At 64.5% G+C, this 26,933-nt stretch overlaps 1 protein-coding gene and 1 long non-coding RNA gene across 2 annotated transcripts in view; one reads left to right on the top strand and one right to left on the bottom strand.

Annotated features, from left to right (window-relative positions):
- Positions 1-7,900, bottom strand: part of LAMA5 (laminin subunit alpha 5) — a 50,033-nt gene extending 42,133 nt beyond the window's left edge. Inside the window, exons 1-2 of the mRNA XM_030309230.1 lie at positions 7,595-7,900; positions 3,250-3,402 (exon numbers count right to left, since the gene is read on the bottom strand). Coding sequence (XP_030165090.1) covers positions 3,250-3,402; positions 7,595-7,900 — 459 coding nt within the window. The remainder of the gene's footprint in view (positions 1-3,249; positions 3,403-7,594) is intronic.
- Positions 7,901-25,847: 17,947 nt separating this feature from the next.
- Positions 25,848-26,813, top strand: LOC116737969. Its single transcript, XR_004343344.1, has 3 exons — positions 25,848-25,997; positions 26,102-26,715; positions 26,796-26,813. It is a non-coding gene; the product is annotated as an uncharacterized LOC116737969 (long non-coding RNA).
- Positions 26,814-26,933: the final 120 nt, after the last annotated feature.

The raw sequence follows: 26,933 nt of genomic DNA, 5'->3' as shown, positions 1-26,933 counted from the left end.
GCTCCTGGGAAGACCCCCAGGCCGGTCACTGGGACCCAGGAAAGTGCCAGCTGTAGAGTCTTCCTGTACCCCTCCGGAGGAGGCCCAGTTCTGAGGCTGGTCAGACCAGCAGCTTGGCTCTCTCAGGTCTGAGGGTTCCCAGCCAAGGTCCACAAGGCGAGCAGGGCAGGGAGCCAAGGCCTGGGCTCCCCATGCCCTTTGCAGCCAGGGCTGGGCTCTCCTAGCCTCAGTTTCTCCATCTGCAAAACGGGAAGGAGGAGGGTCCAACGGCTCCCCCTCCACTGTGAGACGGGGAAGACCACACAAGGATGCGAGTGACTCAGAAAAAGAAGGGTCAGGCTCACGAGGCCCCACGGGCCCCACTGCCCCCAGACACACAGACGCTGCAGGGATCAAGCCCCACCAGCCCCCAGGCCCACCCACCATGGCTAGGAGCTGTCCTGTGGCCCACCCGCCCCCTTGCCCAGTTCTCCAGAGGCAGGAAGGCCTCCGATGCCCGATGCCAGCTGCCCCCTCCCCCTTCCCAGGGTATCCGCTCCAGATCCCAGAACAAAGGCTGCTGGCAGCCCGCCACAGGGGGTGTGCCCAGCCCCACTGCCCGCTCAGCCCGGCTTCCTGACAGAAGCCCAGCCCCACCCCAGGGCCCACGCCTCGCGGGACCGCCTAGCCCCCACGGCGGAAAACCTGGAGGCGGCCGCCCCTCGGGCCGAGCCTGTCACCCCATCCGCCCCAGGGAGCGCGCTCGGAGGGCCCTGCCCTGGGGACATCCCCAGTCTGACTGGGCATCAGCCACTCCATCACCAGGCCAGGGGGGGCCTCGAGGGCTCAGACCTAGGTCACTGTGAGGGCCGCGTTCTAGGGCCACTCCCTAAAACACCTCCCCACCACGCGCAGGCCGCTGCTGCTCTGCCCTCCGAGCCCTCGCTGAATTCCCCCTTCCCTACATCGGGGCACTGATGTCAGGACCTGCTTTCCATCCCCAGCCCCAGCAAGCAGGGCACCCCGGAGGGACCCAGTCACTGCTCGGTGGCTCAGGGAAGAACAAGCAATGAGCTCCCTTTCCAAGAGGGAAGGTGGCGAACTCGGGAATTTCCTCCAGAATTCCATCTTGACTGGGAAGTATCCCCAGGAAAGACATCTCTCTTCCCCACAAAGTTAGAAACTGGGTCCATGTGCCCCATCCAACTCCAAAGCACTTTATCAGGCAGTATCTGTCCTCCTCTGTCCCCCAACCCAATCCAGGCTGGCAGCCCTTTGGCCCAACCAAGACTGGGGCTTTGGGGGATCTGTCTGCAGTCAGTAAAGTCGGGGGGAGGAAGGAGGGAGGAATGAGTGGATAAGAAGAGATATTAGTGGGTGAACGGATGGATGGGTTGGTGATGGGTGGGTGGTGGGCGGGCTGGCTGGCTGAATGGGTGGGTAGAAAACAGGAAGGAAGGGGAGGAGAGAAAGAGAGAGAAGAATGGCTAGGTGGATGGGTGAGTCAATCTCCCCCAAACACAGCTAGAAATGACCCCTCTCCCCTCCGCGTCACTTTACAGTTGGGGAAACCGAGGTTTGGAGAGTCCGGATACACATGCGGCGAACCCTCTTGCTGGCCTGGAACCAGTCCGCAAAGCAAACGTACCACCAGCCTCATCAACTCTGGCCCGTTTCACAGATATGGAGGCCACGGCTCAGGGGCCACGGAGCCCAAAGGGGCCAGAGCTGCAGGGTGTGGGGCACCGTCCAAGTTCCTCCTTGGCCCCACTCACTGCGCCTCAGGTAGACATCGTGCCCACCTGCTCTGCGGCCACCCTGGGGTGGCCATGGAGACCGGGCCACTGTGCACCCAGCTAGGGGCCTCCCTCCCTCCCCCCTCCCCTCCGCGGCCGGGCTTGTCCCCCGGAGGAGGTGAGGAGGCAAGAGTATGCCAGCTCAGCACAGGTCCCCCCCGGCTGACCGCGGAGCGGAGCAGGAGTGGGCTCCACTTCCCCACCCGCCCTCCCTCCCATGGACCCCCAAGGCGGTGCCAGAGAGAGGAGGGCCCCAGGGTCCCACAGGCCCCTCCCAGACCCCTTCCAGAGGACAGGAGAGCACAGATGTGGTAAAAACCCAGTGAGCTGAAGGGAAACAGAGCAAGCCCCCTGCAGACTCGGGCCGGCTACCACCACCAGCCCGGAGGAGACCCTGGCAGGGAGCCCATTAAAGGCGGCCGCCCCCAACCCACCCCTGTTCCGGCCCAACTCCTGCCCCTGCACGTCGGCTGCTTCTCCCACTGGAAATGCCAGGCCACTTGTTGGGGCCGAACCCACCCCTTCGCTGCCCACCTTCCCCTGGGCCGGGCCTGCAGGCCTCCCGGCTAGGGGCAGAAGGTATCCCAACAACGTACCCTGAATCTGCCCATGGGGCCCGCCCTTCCGGCCACCTCACCACCTCTCCTAACACCATGAGGGTGACAGCGGGACGGAGGCTCAACCTGGAGCAGAGACCCACCAGGTCACACACCAGGACGGTGGCCAAGCCACCGCCGCGAACAGGCAGGGGTCTGGCAGGATCGGCCTCGGGGCCCAGACCCCAAGAAGACCCAGCGTTGGCTGCTTCCGGGCTTGGGCTCATCCACCTGCCCCCACTGAAGTCCCAGCGGCAGAGGCAACGGGACTGCTGGCCCATTTCACAGGCAGGACCCCAAGGCCAGGCACCTGGCAAAGCCACACGTAGAGCAGGACGCAGCCTGGGGGAGTCTGACGCAGCCCAGAGCCAGCAAGGGGGTTCGTGTGTCACTGAGAAATGCCCGGCCCCACCCTTCCTCCTGCACAGAGACCTCAAAGGCCAAGGAGAGCACAGGGCCTGGCCTGAGCACGCACACCTAACCCCAAGGTGGCCTCACTGCAACGCAGCTATTCCAGGAATGTCCACTTCCAGGGCCTCCTCCCACAGCCGCCAGCCGGAGCCAGGCTCCAGGCAGAGGAATTCCTCTGAGTAAACACCAGGCCCTCCTCCGAGCTGTCCCCTCACCCCATGACCCCTGGTGAGCCCCCTCCCCCCTCCTCCCTCCCTGAGTGCAGCAGGGATGTTGACAAACACACAGAAGGCCCCCACCCCCACACCTCCGTCCGTCGTCCGCCGGCAAGGGGCCTGCGGCCAGCAGCCACCTGTGCCCAGCCCCCTCCCCCCCCCCCGTCCCCAGGGCTCTCCCGGGGCCCCACGGTGAGTTCTCCAGCCGCAGCTGCAGCGGTGGGGGTTGCGGGGGCAAAAGAGGGGCCCTACCTGGCCCAGGTCCAGGGTGACGTTGACCTCATTGTAGTGCAGTCCCCGGGACAGCGGCGGACTCTGCCACCAGCGCTCCGTGCCGTCGATGGCGTTGCTCACGGGGTGTGCCCTGTTGCTGTGTGCGGCGGTGCAGATGTCGCAGTACTGGCCCTGCGGGGACGGGGTGCTCAGGTGGCCGGTCTCCCTCCCGCCCACCAACCTGCCAACCCTCGTCCGCCCGGCAAACACACACGGAGCGCCTGCGATGGGCTGGACTCAGGGCACCTGGCTCCTCGAGACACGGTCACACACCTCCCGGAGGAAACGGGAGAGCGGCACCCTCCTAAGGTGGGAAAACCAGCGTGGGCCTCCCCGAGGAGGCGAACGGAGTGTGCGCTCCAGGCCCCAGGCCGGGAAGAAGCAAGGAGAAACGGGAAAAAGGAGGACAAAAAAGGAGGACGCGGCCAGAGCCGAGGGGAAAGAAGGCCGGGCGGGGGATGTCACCACTACCTCCCCCCCACAGCAGGGAGGCAGGGGTCCAGGTGGCCAGGACGGCTAGACTCAGGCTGCCTCCCCAGCTCCGTCAGCAGCTTCCCCCAAGTCGGGCTCTCACCCAGAGCCTGGATTAGGGTCTCCAGAGAGACGGAATTAAGCCATTCCGGTGGCCTGTGGGGAGAGGCCCAGAGTGGAGGCGTGTGGGCAGCCGGCAGGAGAGGCCTAGACCTCCAGGCTCTGCCGCCTCTGAGCCCCTGGGACGAAGCCAGGTCACAGCACCGTGAGCCTCAGTGTCCCCATCCGAAGAGTGGGGATAACACTAGCACCTGCCTCGGCCACAGCACGATTAACGGATCCCACGTGGGGCCCAGCAGCTGCTTCTGCCACGGTCCGGCCACCTGCCGGGGGCCTATTCTCTGGGGGGGGACAGAGGCGTCCCTGTCAGGGAGGAGCAGGTGCTGGGAGCCTGGGGGCGCGGGGGGGGCACGCAGCTAGGCACTGGCCTCAGGCCGAGTGGAGACCCAACCCCCACCCCAGAGGAAACCAGACCTGCCATCCTTCAGCACACAAAGGCCGCCCTCTGGGACTTGGCATTGACTGAGGCCCCAGAGGCTGTGTCTGGGAAATGTGGCTGCCCCACCCCTCCCAACCTCCCCGGGGGCCAGACCTTGTCCTACGAGTTGGAGGTAGGAGCGTGGGAGATCCCCTGCTCCCCCACTCCCAGGCCTGGCAGCCAAGAGAGCCCCCAAGCCTCCACAAATTCAAGGCGGGCCCCTGCCTCTCCTGGACCCGTCTGCCCCGGGCCCGGGACAGTGAGACCAAAATGCAACGGAGCCTGGGCACCCAGCCTTCTACCCAGCAGCCTCCAGGACCCCCGGTGCCAGGTGCTCCGGGTGACCCTGTCTCAGACCTTGTTCCCGCCTGTGGGCTCTGGACCCTCATCTCCTGTCCTGTCTCAGCTCAGATGTCACCCCCTCTGCAGGGCCCCAGAGCTCTAGACCACCCAGGCAGCCAACCAGCCAAGCCCCGTACATCACCCGCCTCTTCGTCCTATCACAGGGCCTGAAATTCTCTGGCTACTAGCGATTCTCTGGTCACTGTCCCCTGCTCAGGGGCCCAGAGCTCAGTGGTGGCGGGACCACCGCCCAGCTCTTGACTGTGCCCCTGAGCCCGCTGCCCAGAGCGGCCACCCAGAACGGTGGGTGTCACGTCTGTGGGTGGCTCCACCGCCAAGCTCACGTGGTGACCCCACACCCGAAGCCAGGGAGGTGGGCAGGGCCACCTGGTGGGTCGGTGGGCCTCCCAGAGAAGGCTGCCTGTGGTTAGACCCCCCCGCCCCCAACCAAGCCTGGGAGCACCATATGGAAGCTGGGTCAAGGGTCCAGGCAGGTCAGGAAAGTTTCTGCTCAGGCCCACCCAGAGGGTCAAGGAGAGCTGACTCTCTCTAGTCCCCACAAGAGGCTCTCCCGGCCGGCCTGCCAGGCCGGCTCTGGCTCACAGTGGGCAGCGCTGGGGAAACCAGGCTCCCTCCCACAGAGGGTCCTGCCGGGAACACAGTGAGGAAACAGGAGTAACACGCCCCTCCCCGTGAGTCACCACGCCGGCAGCTGAGCCCCCGACTTCCCCTGCGGGGCCCAGGGCCAGCCCGGAATCCCTGCAATGCCCACCTGAGGCCACAAGGGCCTGAATGCCAAGTTGCCCTCTGCCCGCTCCAGTGCCCGTCCTGCCCGGACAGCAGCCCCCACCAGATGGGACCCCCACCTTCTGTCCATCCCGAGAGCTCAGTCTTGTGCCAGCATGGGCGCTGGGTCACGGAGGATGTGAGGCCCGAGGATGGGGTCGCCTCCCTGGCACCTCCTACCCCAGGCCCTCGGCTCCAGTTGGGGCCTGTGGGCGAGGCCCTATCACCAGCCCGTTGGAAGGCCGGGGCGGTGAGCAGACCCTCTGCCCTTAGAGGAGAGGGCAGAGGCACCGGCCGGGCCGGGGACTGGTCCAAGGCCACACGGCTGTTCAGCCTGTGTCTGCCAGGCCAAGTGATCTTCCCAGTGCACCTGGCAGCCTCAGAACCGGGACGCTAACCAGCAAGCGCTACGGTCGTTCAAAGGGAAGCTTCCTCCTCTTTCTCGCCTGACCATGCGCTGTGGGGGCTCACTCAGGGCCTGCTCCCTCCCGTGTGACACCACGTTTGTCAGAAGTCACTATAACTGATGGCTTCCCAGGGTCCTCAGGCTAACTCAGGTGAAGAAGGCTCTCGTACTGTGCCCATTTTGCAGATGAGAAGCCTGAGGCCCAGGGAGAGAAACTGCACAGCTAAGAGAAGCAGAGGAAAGAGGCTTTGACCAGGGGCCCCCAAGCTGCCCCTTTAAGCAATAAAGGCCCCTCCCTTCAGGGGTCTGGCAGCTGCCGCTCTGCCGCCCCCCCCCCCCCAGGTGCGCAGCGAGGAGTTGTAAGGGGGCAGGCAGATGCTCTAGAGGGACAACAGCGAGGGCTCAGCCAGGCACTCTGGGGCAGCTCTGGAGACCCACACACAAGCTCCCTGAGACCCAGCCTCTTTGACATCAACCGGATGTGGCAGGGGTGGGGGGTGGGGGCGCTGCAGCAGGGACCCAGGTTTCCACTGCCCACCCCAGCCCGATCCTGGTCTGGCTGTGGGGCTTCCAGCAGGTTTTCCAGGCCTCAGTTTCCCTACCTGAAATGTGGGCTTGACATCTCTTATATCAGCTGTGCTGGGCTCAGACGAGAGCACAAGGTGAGCCCAGGAGCCCAAGGGAGGTGACGCTTCTGTCCCAGGAGGGCTCTGTGGCACCAGAGCCCCTCTCAGCCCCTCCCTCCCCTGGGCCAAGGGCAGTGGGCAGGCAGGAAGTGCAGGGGGCCCAGCTGAGGCTCCTCCATTCATCACCCACCCCAGCTAATCCACTCTCCAACTGCCCTCCTCCCCTCCCCCAACCTCTCCTACCCGGACTGAACGACTCAGGTTACACCAGCCCCGGGCCCCCACTCTCCCTAAGGTTCAGCAGGGGTGTCAAGGGGCCCCCGGAGCAGACCCTACCCGCCCCCGCCCCCGCAAGGGTAACCCAGGACCCCAGCCCTCAGCTGAAGTCCAGAGCGTCTTAACGGCCCTGCTTCCCTGGTCAGGTGGTACCGCTTGGCCCATTCTCCACCTACACACTTGTGGCGGGGTGGGCATGCCTCCATGGGGTCTTCAGGGTTGAGGCCACGTCTCCCCAGGGAGACCGAAGCCCACAGACTCAGCACCTGCGGGGCAGGGACGCTGCCCCCGATTGAGTCTGCATTTCCCATGCTCAGCTCCAAATATCATTGTTTGCTTGCCCGCCCCCCCCCCCCAAGGGTCCCACCAAGTCCCTAGACCCCCAGAGAGAACTTCAACCCTCTGCAATCCGCAGTGATGGCCTCCTGGGTCTGGCCCCAAACTCTAGGAACACCCGCCGATCCGCCCGCACCCCAGCCCCACCCCCACCCAGCAGGTTCCAGCCTGTCCCGGGGGAAGGCAGAGCGGGCCCACCCCCTCCCCACAGGCAGCCGCTGTGGAGGCCAAGTCCCGCCCTCGCCGGGATCCCGGGACTTGGGGACACCGGGGACCGGGCACCGGGCCCCCTCCCGCCCTGCCACGGCCCGCCCCGGGCACGCTGCGTCCCGCCTTGACGGAGGGGGACGCACACTTCTCTGGCCGGGCCCGAATGGCCGAGCTGGGGTCCCTTCCGTTTCCCGAAATGCGGAACCTGGGCGTCCGTACTAGACGTGCGGGCTTCGGTCCGCACCTGGGCGCTCCCCGCCAAGCCCGCCCCGGCGCCCGGGCCCCCGCCACCCCGCCCCGCCCGGCGGCGACCCAGTCCCGGCCCGCGCGCACCTGGATGGTCTGGTTGGGGTCTCCGCCGGCCACGGGGCCGCCCACCAGCTTGCAGTAGAGGTCCTCGGTGGGGCGCGGGGCGCCGCGCGCTGGGGCCTCCTCGCCGCAGGTGGCCGACGCGGTGATGCGGGCGCCCTCGGCCAGGTTGAAGTAGGGCGGGTGCAGGCTGAAGCCGCCGCCCGCCGCCTCCCGCGCCCGCGCTGCGCCCAGCAGCGCCAGCCCGGCCAGGAGCAGCGGCACGGGGCCCCGGGACCCCCGGGGCCCCCGTGCGCACCCCGCGCAGAGCCGCGCGTCCGGCCTCGCCATCTTCCAGCTCCGGGGGACCACGGCGCCGCGGGAGCCCGGCGGGAGTGCGGCGGCGGCCGGCGGCTCGCCCCGCCCGCGGACGTCAGGCCCCGCCCCGGCCCGCCCGGGCGCCCGCGTCCCGCGCCCCGGGGAAGGGGCGGGGGAGGGGCGGCCGGTGGCCTTAACCCTTCGGACCCCGGCCCGGCCGGCCTCCCGGAAGGGGCACCTGCTGGCCCGGGGCCAGGCCGTGGGGACGCGGCCCGACCGCGGCTCCCCCCCCACCCGCCCCGGGGCCTGGCTCCCGGTCCCGAGCGGCGCCCCCTCGGCCGCGGCGCCCGGCCCGCTCCTCCCAGCCCGGCGGCTCCGCTCTTGGTTTCCCTAACTTTGGGCACCTCTTGGCGGCCGAGCGCCCCCGGCGGCCCGGGGGCAGGCGCTGCGCGGAGAGTCAGGCGCGCTCGCCCAGCGGCCAGCCCTCGCGGTCTGTCCCAACAGCGGCCCAGCCCGTCCACGCCCCCCACCCCAGAACCGGCACACCGTCCAGAGCGACTGCCCCGCCGGAGCCCGGACTCTTGGTTCCCCGGAGACCCCTTGCAACCTCACCCTCTGTCGCTGGAGCTTTGGCTTTTCTCCCCTCCTACTGTCCCCCATGTCTGCGTCATTCTGCAGGTGGAGAAAGTGCGCTCTTACCGGCCATGACTGGCCATGAGTGGGGGCCCTAAGGAAGTCCCAACTGCAGAGAGGGATAGGAAGACCCGGACCGGAGACCCCAGGCGCCCCTGGGGCGGCCAGGTCAGATTCAACCTGGCTAGCTCCCACCTGCACCAGGCTTGGCTTCGAGATATTCTGGAATAGGGAAATGGACCAAGAGGCACAGGGCACAGGTGCCCACTGTGGGCCCCTGTGGCAAAGGGAGGGTGCTCAGAGCCCTGAGGGTGCGGCGAAGATTGGCTGCAAAGGACATGTATTGAGCACCTGTGGTGTCCCGGGCCGGCTGCGAGCCCACCCTTGTGCCCGGGAGGTGCCTGTGGCCTCCGCCATCTTCGGCTCGGGGCCACTCCCTCGCGCTGGGCAGGCGCTCGCTCTCTGGAAGATGCCTGGGAAATGAGACGGGGTCTAGAGGCCAGAACTCAGTTTCGGTCCCAGCTGTTTCTGGGTTTGGGTGGCTGTGGCCACTGGGTCTCCTCCCCTCGGGCTCCTGGCCCAAATCGGCCTCACGGGGAGCCTGGGGGATTGGGGGGGGGGGTGTTGCGCAGCTGCTGAACTGGCAGCTCCCCCCATTCTCTGAGCCACGCCAGCTGGGTGTATGTCCCACGTGGGACCCCCTGGACGGTCCTCGGTGGCGGGCAGCCGGTCCTCGTGGGGGTCCTGCAGCCACAGCTGTTCCGGAAGGTCGCACTATCATCCACATCTTTCTAGCTGTCCCCGGCCTCCCGCAGACCCTGTATCCCAAGGGAGCTGGGAGGCCCCGTGTCTTCCAAGTTGGGAAACAGGCAAGGGGGATGAGCCTCCTCCGCCCCCTCAGTCCGCCATAGTTTTGTCCTTCCACCTGGGGGAGGGTAAAAAGAGGCGGGGACTTTTGTAGGAGAAATTCTGAGGGGGGGAGGAGCCGGCCCAGAGGGCGGCCGGGTGGGCGGGGGGATGCGGAGATTTCTGGGGTCCCCAAGCGGGCAGGCCAGCTCATGAGCTAATTTCTGGTCCGTTGTGAAGGACAGAAAGCCACCCCCGGGCAGTAGCAGAGTTCCCAGATGGGGAATTTGAGCTGCCCCCACCCCGGGTCCACCCCCCATTGCGGACATCACTGCACCGCACCCTGGCCCGTGGCACCCCCTTGATAGCTGGGGGTCCTGGTGGTCTGGGCGTGGGAGGCTGGGAACCCACCCCCACCCCAGGTCAGCTTCCCAACGTCGCTGGAGGGGCCGGCGGGCAGAGGTGGTGAGTGGGAGCCCTCTGAGCCTAGCGGCCGGGCCTCCCAGTCCGAGGGCATCGAGCAGCCCGGAGGGGGGCTGCCTGAGAATGTGCTGAGTCAGCCAAGGCACCCAGCGCAGGGAGGGTTAACCCGGGGCTAGCTGCTTCCCGGCAGACAGCTGCCCCGGGAGCATCTGGTGGCTGGGAGGGTCGGGGGTGACGTGGGCGGAGGAGAATGTGGTGAAAGGGGCTGGGGGAGGTGCCCACCCTCTGCCCCCACCGTGTGCCAGCTGGTGTGCCCAGGGAGGGGAGCAGCACGGAGGATGGAGGTGTCACCCCCGCCAGGCTACACACTGGCTTCTTCCAGGGCACCTCTGGGGGGCGGTGGGCAGGGCAGGGGAGGGGAGGTCCAGCTCTGCCCACCTCTACCCGCCTCTACCTCTGATACCCATGTCACGCTTCTGGCAAGTCACCCCCAGGTGGCCCACCCATGTCTCCCGTCTTCCTCTGACCCGCAGGCCAGCCAGCCACTTTTCCCGCTTACGAGTGGGGAAACTGAGCCCCAAAAGTCCGGGGGTCAGCCAGGAGGGCAAGTTAGCAAGGAGGAGGAATTTGGTCATTCATTTTCTGCCCCCCCGTTTACTGGGCACCTTTTGGGCACTAGTCCCTAATGAAGTGCCCCCTTGTCCCACTGCCCTAGCTTTGTGTCACTCAGTCCAGGGTGGGCATCCCAGGGTGCGCTTCAGGCTGGAGGGGCACGGACGGACGCAGCCTGTCTTCCTCCTCCTGCGAGAGATTCTGGCCACCACCGGATGGGAGGTCCCAAACCAGAGCCCTCCCCACCCAGCCCCCAACTGTGCGGTAACTGGGCCCTGGGGGGGAGGTGGGGGCAGGTGGCAGCCTGAGGGGGTACGTCTGGCCCCGGCAGACTCCTCCTCCTCCCTGGGCCAAATTGCCCCACCCGAGCCCCTCCCCCACACAGAGCCCCCTGCTCAGCCCCATCCGCAGAGCAGCTGTGGGGGAGGGGAGGGGCAGGCCGGGCACACCTGACTCAACCTGAGCCTAGTAAACTCGGGAAGCAGGGGCCCCGGGTGCCCGCTGGCTCCTCATGCAGGCCGCATCATCGTGGCCACAATCACTAACAGACGGCGGTGCTGGACCCCCCCCCCCCGCCCGTACCCACTGGGCCCTGCACCCTTGGAAGAAGCTGCACCGAGGGGTGTCCCCGCCTCGCCGTGTGAGGAGGAGGCGGCCAGGCGGCCAGGCTCTGCTCCGTCGCTGGGAGAGCTCGTCTCAGCAGGAAGAGGGCTCCTGATGTCGCGGGGCGCTGCCTTGGGAGGCCTGCTCTGAGGCCCTTCCAGGGAGCCCAGCTGGCGAGAACGTGCACCCCGTCCTCGGGCAGAGAGGCTGGGCGCAGGCACCGAGCTGAACGGCCACCGTCGGCCCTGGTCGAACCCAGTCGAGTGGGAGGAGGGACGCAGACCAGATGGGCATTCTGAGGACTCCCAGCTGGGAGAAGGCCTCGGCAGAGGGTTGTAGACCCAGCAGGACTGGGGGAGTTCCCGGTGCCCTCTTGGCCATTGCTCAGCCCAGAGCCTTCCCGTGGCCTTTGGCTGCCACAGTGGCAGCGGGCCCAGAGCTTGGGGCGTTGAAGGCCAGTGGGCAGAGGACAGGCCTGGAGGCGTGGGGGCCGGGACCCGGGGGCTGGAGAGAGGGCCAGAGCCGCAGCTGAGCCCCTCCCCTTAGCTAGGGGCACCGCTTAGCTCCTGGGCTACCACCTGGGTCCAACCCCTCCCCGAAGGACAGAGCCAGGTGAGAGCCCTGGCATTCCTGGCGGGAGGAGGGCCCGGGGCACGCCTCTGGTTGTTCCGGAAGGAGTGGTACCTTGTCCTCCCAGCCTGTGGCCCCAGCCGGCCATTGCTTTGCTCTCCCTGGCTTTGAGGACACGTGGTTTTGGGATCGATCACCCTGGGCTGCCCGGCCAAGGCCCCTACTCTGGGAGCCTTCTGACCCCAGATCTCCAGGAGGGGTCCTTCTCTGCCTGCTGTGTGCCCAGCCCTCAGGCCATGCCCCTCACACTGCCCACTGCAGGCCTGACCTGCAGGCGTCCTCATGGTGGGAGGTGGGAGGTGCCCCGGAAGGGGGCACAGACAGGCTAGGGTGTGCCCAGGGGCCAGGAGACCAGGGCCGGCCAGTCCCCCCGATCCTGGGCTCCCCCAGGAGCGTCCCCAATTAGGCTTGCCTTCTCCCCAGTTGGTGCCCTGGACAGGCAGGCTGCCCTATGAAAAGCTTGCTGGCCGGGGCTGCTCAAATCAGGGACTTCGTGGCTCTCCGCAGAATGATGTACATTCAGTGTACAGAGAGTCCTGGACCAGGGGGTCAGAGTCCGGGGTCTAGCCTGGACGTCCCCCTCCCGCAGCCTTAGTGACTCTGGGTGGGTGTGGGAGAGCCCTTCCCACAACGACGTGGAGCTGCCTGGTTTTGTGAAATGCACCGAGAGCTGGAAGGAACCAGAAAGGTCAGCGTTGTCAGAGGCCGCTTTTCGTGGGTTGGAACTCTTGTGATGACGGCTATAGGCTCCAGGCGCCTGCTGGCCGCTGGGTGCTGGGCCCTGGGCTGGCCCTGCGCTGTACCCGTCCCCCCCGCACCGCAGCCCACCGGGCCCTGTGGAGCCAGGAGCCTCCCGGCTACGCCCCTCCGTCCAGCCGTCCTTGGTCCTCGCCCCTCTCGTGGGACTTTGGCCTCGTTACCTCCACCTGGGACACCACAGAACCCCCCCCCACCCCTTTGTCTGGCCTCGGGTCTGGCCCCTCCAGGCACCACCCCAGAGAGCCAGTGGGCGTTGGCCCCGTCTCATTTCTTGGACTCGTTCATTTTATTAAATTAAATCGCAGCTGTGTCCTGCCTGTCAGTCCAGCCGTATCTCCAGGCCTGGCAGAGGGCAGGTGCCAGAGAGCGGCCCCGGCACGAACTGCCCTCTCGGGTTTGCCTCCCCCGAGCCGGCCAGGCTGCGGCTCCCAGAGGAAGGCTCAGGCTCCTGGGAAGAACCCCTCATGGCTCCAGTGACCGCACTCCTGCCCCCCGTCCTGCACCCCCTCGAGGCCCGGGGTCTGTGAGCCGGAAGCCAGGGCTAGTAGGGGAGGGTGGCACCTGTGATGGGCCAGGAGTCTGCATCTTGGCAAGACACCCCTCCACTTGAGGACCCCCCTTGGCCTGCAGAACGAGCTTCTACAACAAGCCCCAGGCCCCAGCCTCGGGGGAAGGGAAGGACAGGGCTGGGCCCCAGCATCACTGTCTGGGAGGCGAAGCAAGAGCCTGGGCCGGTGATGAGGTTGCTCTTGGCACCCCAGCCCCGTGCAGCTTTCTCCGGGGGGGCCCCCATCAGGGCACCTCCTAGCACCTTGCTGGGGTGTGAGGTTGGGGTCCAGGCCGTGGGGAGCACAGACCACCGCAGCGGCCACATCGGGCACCCAGGGCGCCAACACTCCCGTGGGGCCGTTTTTATCCTATCTGACCTTTGGCCCCGGTGCTCCGCCACCCCATCCGCACCACCTCCCTCCTTCACAGCGCAGACTGGGCAGCCCCGGGGAACAGGTGAGGGGCACGGAGGGAAGGGTGGTGCCCGGGGGCCCCGAGCCCCAGCCCAGGACGGGGCCTGCCCCTGCCCTCCTCCCTCGCAGGACCGGGCTCCGGCAAGCTCCTTCCCCCCCTCCATCCTTGGGGGCCTGGCCAAGCTCTGGTTCCCATGGGGGGCGGGCGAGGGTGAGGGCTCTGCCGCTTCTCCAGGAGGTGCCCGCAGACAGCCTTATATGGCCAGGAGTCCTCAGCCCAGGAGGAATCTGATCCCCCGGGAAGGGCAGGGCCAGGGCTGCCGTGAGCCAACGGCTGGGAGCGTCTCCAGCAGCCCCCAGACCCCAGCCTCCTGGGCCCGTGAGCCTTCGAAGGGAGCCAGATTCGCCCGGATGCCTTCCCAACTTTGCGACATCTGGTCGGGGGCCCAGAGATAGAGGGGCGCACCTGCAGCTCCCCATGGCGTCTGGTCACAGGCAGGAAGCAGGGTCCCCTGAACCCCGCTGGGTCTGCACCCCTCCTGGGGCAGAAACCACAGCAGCCCCCGACAGGTGGGGCCCTCTCCCTTCGAGGGACTGGCCTGGGACCAGCAGCCCTGCCCCAGGCCTCGACCAGCCAGGCACATGCCCCCCCCCCCAGCCCCCTCCTCCGGCCCGGCCTGGGCCCGGCCCCTCTCAGAGCAGTGGGCCCCCACCCCCACCCCGGAGCCAGGCCTCACCTCCCTCACCCTCCATCCTTCTCCTCATCATGGCCTGCTCCTCTGTCTTTTCTCCCTCTCCCTGTCCAGGCTTCTCATTCCCAGGCTGTGGCTGAGCTCTCTGTGTCTCTGTCACTATCTGTCTCTGTCTCTCTCTCCTCCCCGCCCGATGCCCTAGATTGGCCAAGCTCAGCCACTCGGGCAGCCCTGGGCACCCCCACCCCCATGTCTGGTCTCAGAGTGCTGGGGTCTCCTGAAGCCTTTGGAGAGGGCTCATTTCTAACAAGGGACAGCAGTGGTGGTGACAGGGCCACTCCTGCCTGCCTGCGCAGCTCTAGTCACAGGGTCCCAGCAGCTGGCTGCCAAGGTCACGGCTCCCCTGGGACCCTGAGCTGACAGACCCCACGCCCCCACGTGGCCCCAGGACCCAACAAGTAGGGGCGATTTCCACCTTGTCATCTCCCACCCGCAGGCCACCTGCCAGCCCACAGGGCAGACCCCCAGGGAGGCCCTGGGCCGAGGGCAGAGGGAGACCGGTGGTAATGGCACCCACCGCTGTGTTTGGCGGCAGCCATTTTCCGGGCCGGCTGTGGAGACCGGGACTCTTGTCCCCTCCCCTGCTGTCTGGGTAAGCTGACCGAGGCAGGGACCCAGAACCACGGCACCTCTAGGCCTCCCCCAAGTCACTGACTTGGGTGCGTTTCCTGAGAATGATGGGGGGGCCCCTGGGTCCGCCATGTGCCTGCACCTCGCAGGCAGGCTCTGGGGTGGCCGCTGGGAATCACCGTTCCGTTTCCCAGAAGGGAAACCGAGGCTTGGGGAGGAAAGGAGCCAGGAAGGGCCGGAGAGGCGCGCACCCGCGGTGTCGACAGCCGTCCGTCTGGGAGGTGCTCTGAAGGGGTCGCAGCGGCAGGGCCACGGGCTGGCCCGGGTCGGTGCAGCGGTGGGAGGCCTTGGGCGGTACGTGCCCATCTGTCCTGGTGCCTCTCAGACATCGGGGAGCCCTGGCCTGGGCGCTGTCCAGGGGCTCAGGCCCACCTGCCCTGTGGCCCCCACTGAGAAATGGGGTCCCTTCTCTGCCCGCCTCCGCCGAGAGGCCTCTGGGCCTGTCAGCTCAGGTGGCTTTTCGGAGGCGAGCAGCCCTGTGGCCCTTGTTGGGAACCCATCAGCCCTCAAGCCTGGAGCCGGCCCGTTCACCACGCCCCTGCACCATGGTCCCTGCATCACACCCCTGCACCACGGCCCCTGCACCACAGTCCTGCACCACGCCCCTGCACCATGGCCCCTGCACCACACCCCTGCACCACGCCCCTGCACCACGCCCCTGCACCATGGCCCTTGCACCATGGCCCCTGCACCATGGTCCCTGCCCCATGCCCCTGCACCATGGCCCTTGCACCATGGCCCCTGCACCATGGTCCCTGCCCCATGCCCCTGCACCACACCCCTGCACCATGGTCCCTGCACCACGCCCCTGCACCACACCCTGCACCACACCCCTGCACCATGGTCCCTGCACCACGCCCCTGCACCATGGTCCCTGCACCACGCCCCTGCACCACACCCTGCACCACACCCCTGTACCATGGTCCCTGCACCACGCCCCTGCACCAAACCCTGCGCCACACCCCTGCACCATGGCCTCTGCACCACACCCCTGCACCATGGCCCCTGCACCATGGCCACTGCACCACGCCCCTGCCCCATGCCCCTGCACCATGGCCCCTGCACCACACCCCTGCACCATGGCCCCTGCACCACGCCCCTGCCCCATGCCCCTGCCCCACACCCCTGCACCACACCCCTGCACCATGGCCCCTGCACCATGCCCCTGCCCCATGCCCCTGCACCACGCCCCTGCACCACACCCCTTCACCATGGCCCCTGCACCATGCCCCTGCCCCATGCCCCTGCACCACGCCCCTGCACCACACCCCTTCACCATGGCCCCTGCACCATGGCCCCTGCACCACACCCCTGTACCATGGTCCCTGCACCACGCCCCTGCACCACACCCTGCACCACACCCCTGTACCATGGTCCCTGCACCACGCCCCTGCACCACACCCTGCACCACACCCCTGCACCATGGTCCCTGCACCACACCCCTGCACCACACCCTGCACCACACCCTGTACCACACCCTGCACCACGCCCCTGAACCACAGCCCCTGCACCACACCCCTGCACCATGACCCCTGCACCACACCCTGCACCACGCCCCTGCACCACACCCTGCACCACACCCTGTACCACACCCCTGCACCACGCCCCTGCACCACGCCCCTGCACCACACCCTGTACCACGCCCCTGCACCACACCCCTGCACCACGCCCCTGCATCACACCCTGTACCACACCCTTGCACCACGCCCCTGAACCACAGCCCCTGCACCGCGCTCTGCACCATGGCCCTGTACCAAGGCCCCACCTCAAGCCACCCCACATGGCCCCCAGCACCCCAGCCGCTGTGACGAAGGAGTTCCTGCGGCCAGGAGCGCCTCTCCCTGCCCGCTCTCACCCACCTGCAGACCACGGCCCCAGGACCCGCCCCTTTCTGTTGCACATTTTTCCTTTGTTCACTCAACTCTTTAAAAAAATTTTATTTCTTTCATTTCATCATTTTGTTATTTATCTTGTGTCTGGAGTCCCGTGCTGAGCAGGTGACCCTGTGGCCACAGCCTTCACTCCGGCCTGGAGGCCCCGCAGCAGGCAGGCCAAGGGGGTCAGGGCTCAGCACCTGACCTGCCGCACGTCTCCAGCAGTCCCTGCTCTACGGCCACCACGCAGAACGGAAACACCAGACGGTGGCAGTGCAGCCACCGGGTGACCCGGCCCTTCCGTTGCGCAGACGTGCCAGGAGAGATGCCGGCACGTATCTACACAGCTCCTGTCCACAAACATCGAGGGCCGCGCTGTGCACGACAGTCCCGACGTCCACGCGTGGCGAGTGGGGGACCAGGTGTGGCTCCACGTGCTGTGGCGCACGCGTCAGCCCAGAGAGGCGCAAAGTCTCGGTGCTGCCACACCATGGATGATTCCTGGGAGATGGCTTCTTTGCAGGGGCTGTGCAGGGACTGGGAGAGAGCTTGGGGCATGGCTTGACGGCTGGCCTTTCCCAGGCATCAAGAGGAGCGTGGATGCCAAGTGGGGGCCATGAAGGCACAGCATACGCAGGAACAGCGCCCATCGGGCCTCCAGCAGAGATGGTGGGGGCAGGGATGCGTCAGGGTGCCTGCGGACCCACCACCGCATGGCCTGCCGGTCCCGTGCTTCCGGTGACATGTGGGCCCGTGTTTAGGGCCGCGGTGAACCAGAGACACCAACCCCAAACAGTGGACTGACTCAGCCTGAGTGTGTGATGCCACTGGGTCCCGTCTGCAGAGATGCTGAGTCACAGCCCCTCCTGCCCTGTCCCCTGTGCAGGCCCTGGTCACCGTGCAGAGTGACTGGTGCAGAGGCACTGGGCCTCACCCCTGCACATCCTATAGGTGGCCTGACCCGGGGCTCCCCTAGGGTCACCAGTGTTTCAAATGCAGCTGACCCCCAACCGCGTCCCTCCACTGTCACCCTGATCTCATTCAGGGGGCCCTCCAGGATGCCCAGTAGGTGGGGGAGGCTTGGAGGTGCGCACCCAGACAGTGTCCGAAGCCTCCGGCTCGGGTCTGGCCTGGCAGAGAGGGGTGGGCTGCTGAGAGCCCCTCCAGGATCCTCTGGGGCTGTCCTCTGCCCCAGGGGTGAAATGAAGGTGGCCGGGCTCAGCTCCAGGCCTGTCTGCCTCCAGCAGACATTTACAAACATGTGTCCTGCTCCTCCGGGGGAATGTAAACACAGGGAGACGTGCGGGGCTCCCGTCAGGCCACTGCAGGGCGGGGTGGGGGGGTTCCACTGGGAATCCAGTCTCCTTGAAAGTGGTCTGGGCCCCCTCTTGGAACCTGCGAGTGGCAGTGAGGGGGACGAAGGCTGGGAGCTAAGAGCCACCCCTCCCTCGGGGCCCAGGTCTCCCGCAGCCCACCCTCCTAGCTCTGTCCTGGGCTTGCGGTGCGCCCTGAGGCCAGAGGCGTCCCCGCCCCACCGGACTCCTGTGTAAATGGGGCCGGTTGTGTTTTCCTGCCTCGTTGTCGGGCCAGCCCCTCAGCAGCACCAAGCCACCCTGCGCCCAGCACCCAGGGGGCCATTGGGCAGCTGCTGTCTGGTGCCCTCGTGCCGGGCAAGTGCCTAATGTGCACCATCTGATCTGATGCCCACAAAAGCCCATTTTACAGAGGGGGGCACCAACGATCGGAGAGGCCATGTGTGACCCTGCCTGTTGAGGCTCGGGCCCCGCTGACCACGCCACGCTGGTAAGTCCTGACCCTGTCTGCAAGGGACTCATTCCCCACCCGGGAGGTTTGCTCACGGCAGACGGTGTGGCCCGCTGCTCTCCGGCGACGGCAAACCTGAGTCCTGGCAAGGCCCTGTGGCCCCAGCCCCAGGAAGCAGGCCCCTGGGGCCTGCACGGTGATCTGGGTCACTCGGGAGGCTGGTGCGGGCTGCTCCCGGACCTGCTGTATCTCTGCCGGGAGTGCACTGAGCCCCATCGCCTGCCCACCCAGGGGAGGAACGTGGCAGGGGCTGCAGGGAGCTGAGAACCTGGCAGGAGAGCCTCTGCCTTCTGGAATTCCCCAGCCCAGCACCTCTTCCCGCCCCCACTCCAGGGCGCCCATCACTCAGTCCTTGTCCGCAGGGGCACTGGGGTGACCGGTGTTAAAGGCGCGGCACCTCTCAGGGCTGGTCACTACGTGGCACTGTCCCTCCTCGGACATCCCTTCCCTGACCGCCCAGCCTATGTAGCCCTTCAAAACCCTAGACCAGGCATTCTGGGCCCGAGGCCTCCCGAAGGGGCCGTCGTGGGCACCACGGGCGGCTAGCTGAGCAGCGCCCCTGGCCCGCACCCACTGGTGGCCAGGAGCACCTCTCCTCCCCCAGGTGTGATGTCCTGGCAGGGATCCTGGTGGGGGGGACAGCTCCTGGGTGGGACCCACTGTCCTACACCTGAGATGAGATGCTATGGCCTTCTTCCTTGGGTCACGAGCTCTCTGGGGACAGAGACCACTGGTCTCGCACACTGTAGTGCCCAGTGCCCAGCCTGGGCCCAGGACAGCTCCCGGCACCACTGCCTTCCCACTGCCACTCACACGAGGTCCTGGCGGGTGGAGGTCCTGGCGGGTGGAGGGGCCGCAGAGGCCCAGAGCGCCTGCAGAGCTGGGGGTGGGGAGGGGCGGGAGCTGGCGGCTGGCCAAGCCAGCCGGACAAGCCCGGGCCAGACCCACATGCCTGGGACAGGAATTCGGATTCCGTCACTTTCCACCTTGCCTCTGGGCCTGTTTCAGCAGCTGCTGGTGCGCCCTGCTGGGGGCAGGGCCCAGCTCAGCGCCCAGGGCTGGGGACCTGCCCATCTACCTGTCTCGTCCAGCTCAGGCCCACAGACGCTGGGGCACAGACGAAGGTAAGGGATGTTCTGAAGGTGCCCGCGCCTGAGACCCCACCGTCCAAGCTCCTCTCCAGCACAGAGGCCGGGTCCTGGCTGTGATCATCTCACCGTCAGCCCGCGTGGCCCCAGCCATGTGACGCTGGGGGTGGGGGAAACGTCCTCTCCCTCGGTCTCAGCTTCCTGCTCTGTAAAATGGGCTCACAGGGTTGTCATGGGGCCTCTGCGGGGCCTTCCCCAGCTGCTGGTTCACAGGCAGGAAGCATGAACCTCCCTCAGAAGTGCCAGGCCGAGAGCTCCCTGTCCTGGCTGCCTGGCCGGGCGCCGGGGACACCCACTCCTGCGGAGCCCGGGCACAGGCGGGCTGGGACCTGGGCGGTGCTGCAGGGTCACCCTCGGGCCCACTTCCCACGGGGACAGCAGCTCTCCGTCTCCCTGACCAGAGCGCTCCCCCGGGTGTGGCACCGTTCCATCTCTGCGCCGCTCACCGGGCTCCCAGCCGCCCCTTTCCTGTTGAGCCCTGACCTCCACCCATGGGTGTGGGGACAACAGCTCCAACCTCCTGATGGGGAAGCAGAAGGGGAGAAGGCCTGGGGGCAGGGGGACGGCGCCGGAACCCAGGCCTTTCCCAGGTCCCCCCGCCCGAGTCACTGCCTGGACGTGGGGGCTCCGTCTGTGCCTGGGGTCGGACCCTGGCCTGGGCCCCGGGGGGCTCTGCTGCCTGCGCCCGGCCGTGCTTTCCCATTGAATCTGGATCTCCACCCGGTTGGGCTGGGACGCGCTGGCCTCCGGCCAGCCTGGCAAACCCTGTGTGTCCGCGGGGACGAGCCAGCTGGACGCCCTGCGTGCGCTTCGGACGGAAGGGCCTCCTTTCCTGTCACTTGGCTCAGACCTCTGTGGCCAGCCCCCACGGGAGGGGTGGGGCCAGGAGGCGGGACAGTCTTGGGTGTCCGACCTCAGTACCCCCCTGCTGTCAGCTGGCCCCTCCAGGTGGACCCGGTGCACAGATGCGCCCCAAGCGCCTAGCTCAGCCCCCACCGGACTCCCCAGCACGTCACCTGTGTCCTGAGAAGGCCTGCATGAGCCTCCTGGGAGCCGGGGCAGGGGCGGTGGGGGCGGTGGGGGGGGGGGAAGGGGACTGGCCCCACCCAGAGCCTGACTCCATCCTGCATGGTCATGGGGAGCTCTGCCTGCCCAGGTGAACAGCGGAGCGAAGCATCCAGAGGGCGGAACACTCAGGATTTGTATTTGTGCTTTTTATCACGCCTCAACGAAAAAAATCAAATAGAAAAACAATGTGACAAATACGTAAAAGAAAGCGAAATGGTAAATGACAAAATGAAAAAATAAAACAAGGTAAAATAGAACGGACGGGGCGCTGGCCTGGCCCCTCCACGCTCCCTGGGGCCCGACAGGCTGAGTAACGATGCCAGATGCCCTAAGCTCTGGGCCGGTTACGTTGACCCATATGGGGGTGCCGCACGCCCACCGTGACCTCCCTTAACCCTCATCAAGACCAGGGAGGGCCGGTGACTGCCTGTGTTTCTCTGAGGTCAGACGATGATCCCAAAGCCTGGGAGGCTGTGGGGCCAGGCCCTGGTTGGTGGCTCACTGGCTTGCACACTCCCCCCCCCCCACCCCCCCAAGCCCCAGGGAGGTGAGCCAGGCCTGCTCTCAAGGGAATGGAGGGCAGGCCGGAGGGGCTGGTGGCTGGAACTCCTGGGCAGGTCTGGTCGGCCCTGACCTGCCGCTCACCCTGGCCCCCGCCCCGGGCCCGGAAGGAGGGTTTCCTGGTTCTGGCCGGTTCCCTTCCACACACAATGCATTTCAGACCGGCCTGGCCGCGCCTGGCCCAGAAACAGCTGCTCTGGGAGGAGGAGGGGGAGGCTCCCCTGGAAGGTTGAGCTGCCCCACGTCTCAGGGCCTCGTTTACCTGTGCATGCGGGGGGCGGGGGGGGGGGGCTGCAGGACGTGGCTGCTACACAGACACCAACCAGCTGCTGTTGGCCGCCATCGCCCTCCCCGGGCAGCCTGAACGGGGACCCGTATGAGATCGGGCTGTCTTTGGTGCAAGCTGCCAGTCACCAGCCTACGATTCAAACCCAACCGTATGACCTGGAACCACATTATGACAACAGTAGTGGTGATGATGGTGATGGTGGTGGTGGTGGTGATGAACACTAGCAGGCTGGGGGTTTCCTGAGTGCCGCACTCGTTCTGAGCACTGCACGTGTTAACTAGTTGAATGCAGACCACCCCAGCCCTGTGGGGTGGCTCTACCGTTGTCCCCACTTCATGGCCAGAAGGAGGCAGCTGAGTAATTTAGAGGGACAGTGAAAGCTTGACTTGTGATCCTGATGTGATATTGACAAGTCAAGGTTATCGAGAGCACAGGTGTATACTTTTTTCTTTTAATTTTCTTCTCAATTTTTTTAAATGTTTATTTTTGAGAAGGAGGGAGAGAGGTCGTGAGTAGGGGAGGGGCAGAGAGAGACAGAGACACAGAATCCAAAGCAGGCTCCAGCTTCTCAGCCCGATGCGGGGCTCGAACTCACAAACCATGAGATCACGACCTGAGCTGAAGTCAGACACTCAACAGAGCCACCCAGGCACCCCACAGGCATATAACTCTTGAGTAGAAACAGGTGCACTCAGGAACCCTGGACGGCACCACCCTGCCGGACAGCTGCTGCTGAGCTCCTAGAGACTGCCCTGGGATCTACAAAAAGGGCTCAGCCTGATTGTCTTCAAGTGCCAGGTCCTCCTGCCCCCCGCTGCCTTTGTTCCACCCGGCCTCTGGCCCTTGCCCAACCTGGAGACCCCAGAGGAAGCTCAGTAAACAATTTACCCCGCGGACAAGGGACCAGGGGCCTGAGGGAGATGGCTCAGCCCCCTTCAGTTCCAGAGAAGTGGGCCGGGAACAAACAGGTGAGCCTCTGCCCTAGGGCCCCAGCGCAGCTGTAGGCAGTGCAGACACAGCTCTCGGACGCCCCACAGTGGCTGCCGGGGACAGCACAGGCACAACGAGGCCATCCCTACCTAGGATCTTGTCTGCAGCCCTCCCTCCCCTGGTACCTGGCTGCCGTCAGGGACTACTTGCTCCAAAGTGGGACCTGGGACCTTGGACAGCAACGTTTCTTAAGAGAGTAAATCCAGATTTCCTGGGCCACAGGGTGGGGGGCACAAGTTTCTTCCCCTTGAAGAACTTGGCCTTGGGACTCTGCCCTAGAGGAAAGGATGTGCACACCCATGTGTGTGCATCCTATCATCTTACATTTTTAAAAATTGTTCTGGGGGTGCCTGGGGGGCTCCATCAGTTGAGCGTCTGACTCTTGATTTCAGCTCAGGTCATGATCTCACAGTTCATGACATCGAGCCCCACCCTCAGGCTCTGTGCTGACAGTGTGGAGCCTGCCTGGGATTCTCTCTCCTTCTCTCTCTCTGCCCCTCCCCCGCTTGCTCACTCTCTCAAAATAATTACATAAACATTAAAAAATACGTAAATATTGTGTTAAAATACACGGAACATGGGGCACCTGGCTGGCTCGTTGGTGGAGCCATGCAATTCTTGGTCTTGGGGCTGTGCGTTTGAGACCCATGTTGGGTGCAGAGATTACTTAAAAATAAAGTCTTTAAAATAAATAAATATTGGGACGCCTGAGTAGCTCAGTCAGCTAAGCGTGCGACTTTGGCTCAGGTCATGATCTCACGGTTCGTGGGTTTGAGCCCTGCATCGGGCTCTGTGCTGACAGCTCGGAGCCCGGAGCCTGGTTCTGATTCTGTCTCCCTCTCTCCCTGTCCCTCCCCTGCTCTGTTTCTCTCTCAAAAATTAATAAACACTAAAATAAATAAATATATCTGGATATCTCCAAGCTGAGCGTGAAGACTGCTTAAGATTCTTTCTCCCCCTCCCTCCGCCTGCCCCTCCCCCACTCACACTCTCTCTTCCTCAAAAACAGACATTAAAACACACACGCAGATGTAAAACCTACCACTTTAACCATTTGCAAGCGTACAGCTCGATGGTATTAAATACTCTAATAACGCATTAGCATCACCACCATCCAACTCCAGAACTCACTTTGCAAAACTGAAACTCTCCCTATTCAACGCCAGCTCCGGTTCCCTCTCCCACACAATGGCAACTACCATCGTATTCTCTGATTTCCACGACTCTAGGTACCTCGTGTGTCATTGTGTAGCATTTGTCTTCGTGTGATTGGCTAATTTCTCTCAGCATAATGTCCTCAAGGTTTAACTGTACCCGTTGTGTCAGAACGTCCTTCCTTTTTAAGGCCGAATAACATTCCCTTCTACGTGTAGACCATTTTGTTCACCCGTTCATCCACCGACGGACATACGGGTCGCTTCTGCCGTTTGGCTGTTGTAGATAATACGGCTGCAGATGGGTGTGCGAGTATCTGTTGGAGACACTGTTTTCAATTCTTTTGTGTGTACACTCAGGAGTGGAGTTATTGGATACGGGAATTCTATCTTTAATTGAGGAACCGCTATACTCTCTCCCACGATGGCTGCACGGTTCAGATTTCTACCAACAATGAGCAAAAGCTCCAATTTCCCACAACCATGCCAACAGTTGCCTCTTTTTAAAGTTTTCTCTTCTTCCTCCTCTTTTCTACTTCTTTCTCTCCCTCTTCTCCTCCTCCATCTTTTTAGTTGATACATTCATCTTGAGAGAAAGAGAGGCACAGAGAGAGAAACTGAGAAGAGAGAGAATCCCAAGCAGGCTCTGTGCTGTCAGCACGGACATCATGACCTGAGCCCAAATCAAGAGTCAGACGCTCAACCAACTGAGCCACCCAGGCCCCCTGATTTGCATTTCCTTAAGGACCTAGTGCTGTTGAGGCATCTTTAAATGTACTTACCGACCATTTATACGTCTTTGGAGAAATGTCTACTGGGGTCCTTTGCCTACTTTTAAAACAGGTTTTGTTTAGTTTTAGTTCTCTCTATATCCTGATATTGATCCCTCACCAGGTGTATGATTTGCAACATATTCTCCCATTCTGTAGGTTGCTTTTTTACCCTGCTGATGGTGTCTTTTGATGCACAAATCCTAAACATTTTCATGAGGCGCGATTTGTCGTTTTTGTTCATGCCTTTGGTCTCATTTCAAAATCATGGCGGGTCCAATGTCGTAAAGCCTGTGCCCCTAGGTTTCTTCTAAGAATTTTGTTTAGGGGCACCTGGGTGCTCAGTCGGGTTGGGCGGCCGACTTCGGCTCAGGTCATGATCTCGCGGTCCGTGAATTCGAGCCCCGCGTCGGGCTCTGTGCTGACAGCTCAGAGCCTGAGCCTGTTTCGGATTCTGTGTCTCCCTCTCTCTGACCCTCCCCCATTCATGCTCTGTCTCTATCTCAAAAATAAACGTTAAAAAAAATAAAAAAAAAAAAAAAAGAATTTTGTTTTAGGTCCTTGATCACATCGTTTTTACATAGGTGTTGATGGTAAGGGTTCAGCTTCCTTCTTTTGTATGCGGATGTCCCATTTTCCCAGCACCGTTTGTGGAAAAGACAGTCCTTTCCCCCCCCCACAGTGGTCTTGGCAGCCGTGTAGAACATCATTTGACCACATAGTGGTTTAGTTCCGGGGCCCTATTCCGCTGAACACTCGAGGAAGATCCCTCTGCAGACCTCATCTCTGCTCCTCTCTCCTTCCTTGCACTCTGGTAGTCTAGCTGCCTCTCCCACCTTCCGCTACAGAATCTTTTGATCACCAGGACTAGCTGGGTTGACCCACATGCAGACACAGGCAGGTTCTCAGCGGGTCCTGCCCCGGGAGCTTGGCAGCGTCCCCTCCCTGCCCCGATTCGATTTCCCGACAGCGGTGTCCCCGCGCCCTAGAGAGGACCCCAAGTCCGCCCGCCGCCTCCCAGCCTGTTCGAGGCTTCCTCCCGCTCGGCCACTGCCGCGGACGAAGTCCAGGGGGGGTCTGCACGGCCCCCGCCCGCCCACGCGGGGCTGACAGCGGAAATCAGAAGCCGTCGAGGCCCGGGCTCCCCCAGCCCGGCACTGCCTGCCTTGGCCCGCCACCGGCTCCCGCTAGTCCGCCGGGCGCCGCCACCCGCAGGTCCCGCCCCGTCCGCCGGAAGCGGAAGTGCGTCAGGGCGCCCAGCGCGGCCCCCGCGGCGCGTCGGGACCCGAAGCACTCGCCGAGGCCCCGCCCCGTCCTCCAATACCGCCGCCGGCGGAGGAAGTGCTTCCTTTCTGCGCTCGCGCTCGTGGTGGTGGGTGGTGGTGGCAGCAGGTGGGTCGCGCGGCCGGCGGGTGTCTCCGGCGGGTCTCCGGGCGGGAGCCGCACACCCGAGGCCGGGCGGCTTGGGGAGAAGGCGCGGGGCCGGGGCGGCTGCAGCGGAGACGCGGCCCGGCCTCACGGCGCCTCGGGGTCTCGCAGCTTGCCGTCGACATGCAGAACGACGCCGGAGAGTTCGTGGACCTGTACGTGCCGCGGAAAATGGTGGCGAGCCCTTCCACCCCCCGCCCCCCGCTCCCCCCTCCCCTCTCCCCCCTCCCTCTCCCCTCCCGCTCACTGCGCTTTACCGCCCCCCCCCCCCCCCGTAGCTCCGCCAGCAACCGCATCATCGGCGCCAAGGACCCGCGTCCATCCAGATGAACGTGGCCGAGGTGAGCCGGCGGAGGCAACGGCCCGTCCCGCCCGGGGTAAAGCCCCCGGCGGCCGAGCCAGTCGGGGTGGCCTACGGGCTGAGCCTCCCGACCCCAGATCTTTAGGATTCGCGTTGACGATTTGCAGGTTGCAAGGTGACGGTAGGTTTAACGGCCAGTTTAAAACCTCTGCGATCTGCGGGCTATCCGGAGGATGGTGAGTTTTCCCTGGCTTTGCGCACCGGGTGTGCGGTTGGTGGGAAGGGATCTTCCTTTCGGAGGCTCGAGTAGATTTGTGGCAGAGTGGGTGAACTTGTGGGGCTGTGCTAGCCGCCTGTTCTTCCTGCCGCGGTAGGGGTGGCTAAGGGGCCCAAGATAGGAACCCCTGAGAAAGCCTCAGGTACCCCCCCACCCCCCGCCCCCCATAATCAGGTATGAGGCCCTTTGCCCGCCTCTCCACTGGACCTCCTGCCAGCTGGGTTTAGCAGGGGTGATAGTCGAGCACTTTTTTCCAGGGTGAGTCTGATGACTCCATTCTACGACTGGCCAAGCCGCGGCATCGTTTCAAGTAAGTAGATGGCCTGTGTTTGGGCACAGAGGCCGGGACCTTTCCTGAAATGAGGTTTTAACGTCGTCCTTACTTTTGTCCTAGGAACTTCTGACCAGAGAGGATTACAGATGTGAGTGTGTTTGTCGTAAATAATAACAAAATAGCAAAACCACCTGTGTTGGTTCATTCTGGGAGTGTGGATGCGTTCCTCTGGGCATCAGTGTGAGGGCTGCTGTAAAG

Source organism: Lynx canadensis, chromosome A3 (genome assembly GCF_007474595.2).
Source record: "Lynx canadensis isolate LIC74 chromosome A3, mLynCan4.pri.v2, whole genome shotgun sequence".
Lineage (NCBI taxonomy): Eukaryota > Metazoa > Chordata > Mammalia > Carnivora > Felidae > Lynx > Lynx canadensis.
The sequence above is the reverse complement of the archived record's forward strand: the minus strand, read 5'-3'. Positions and strand labels throughout refer to the sequence as shown.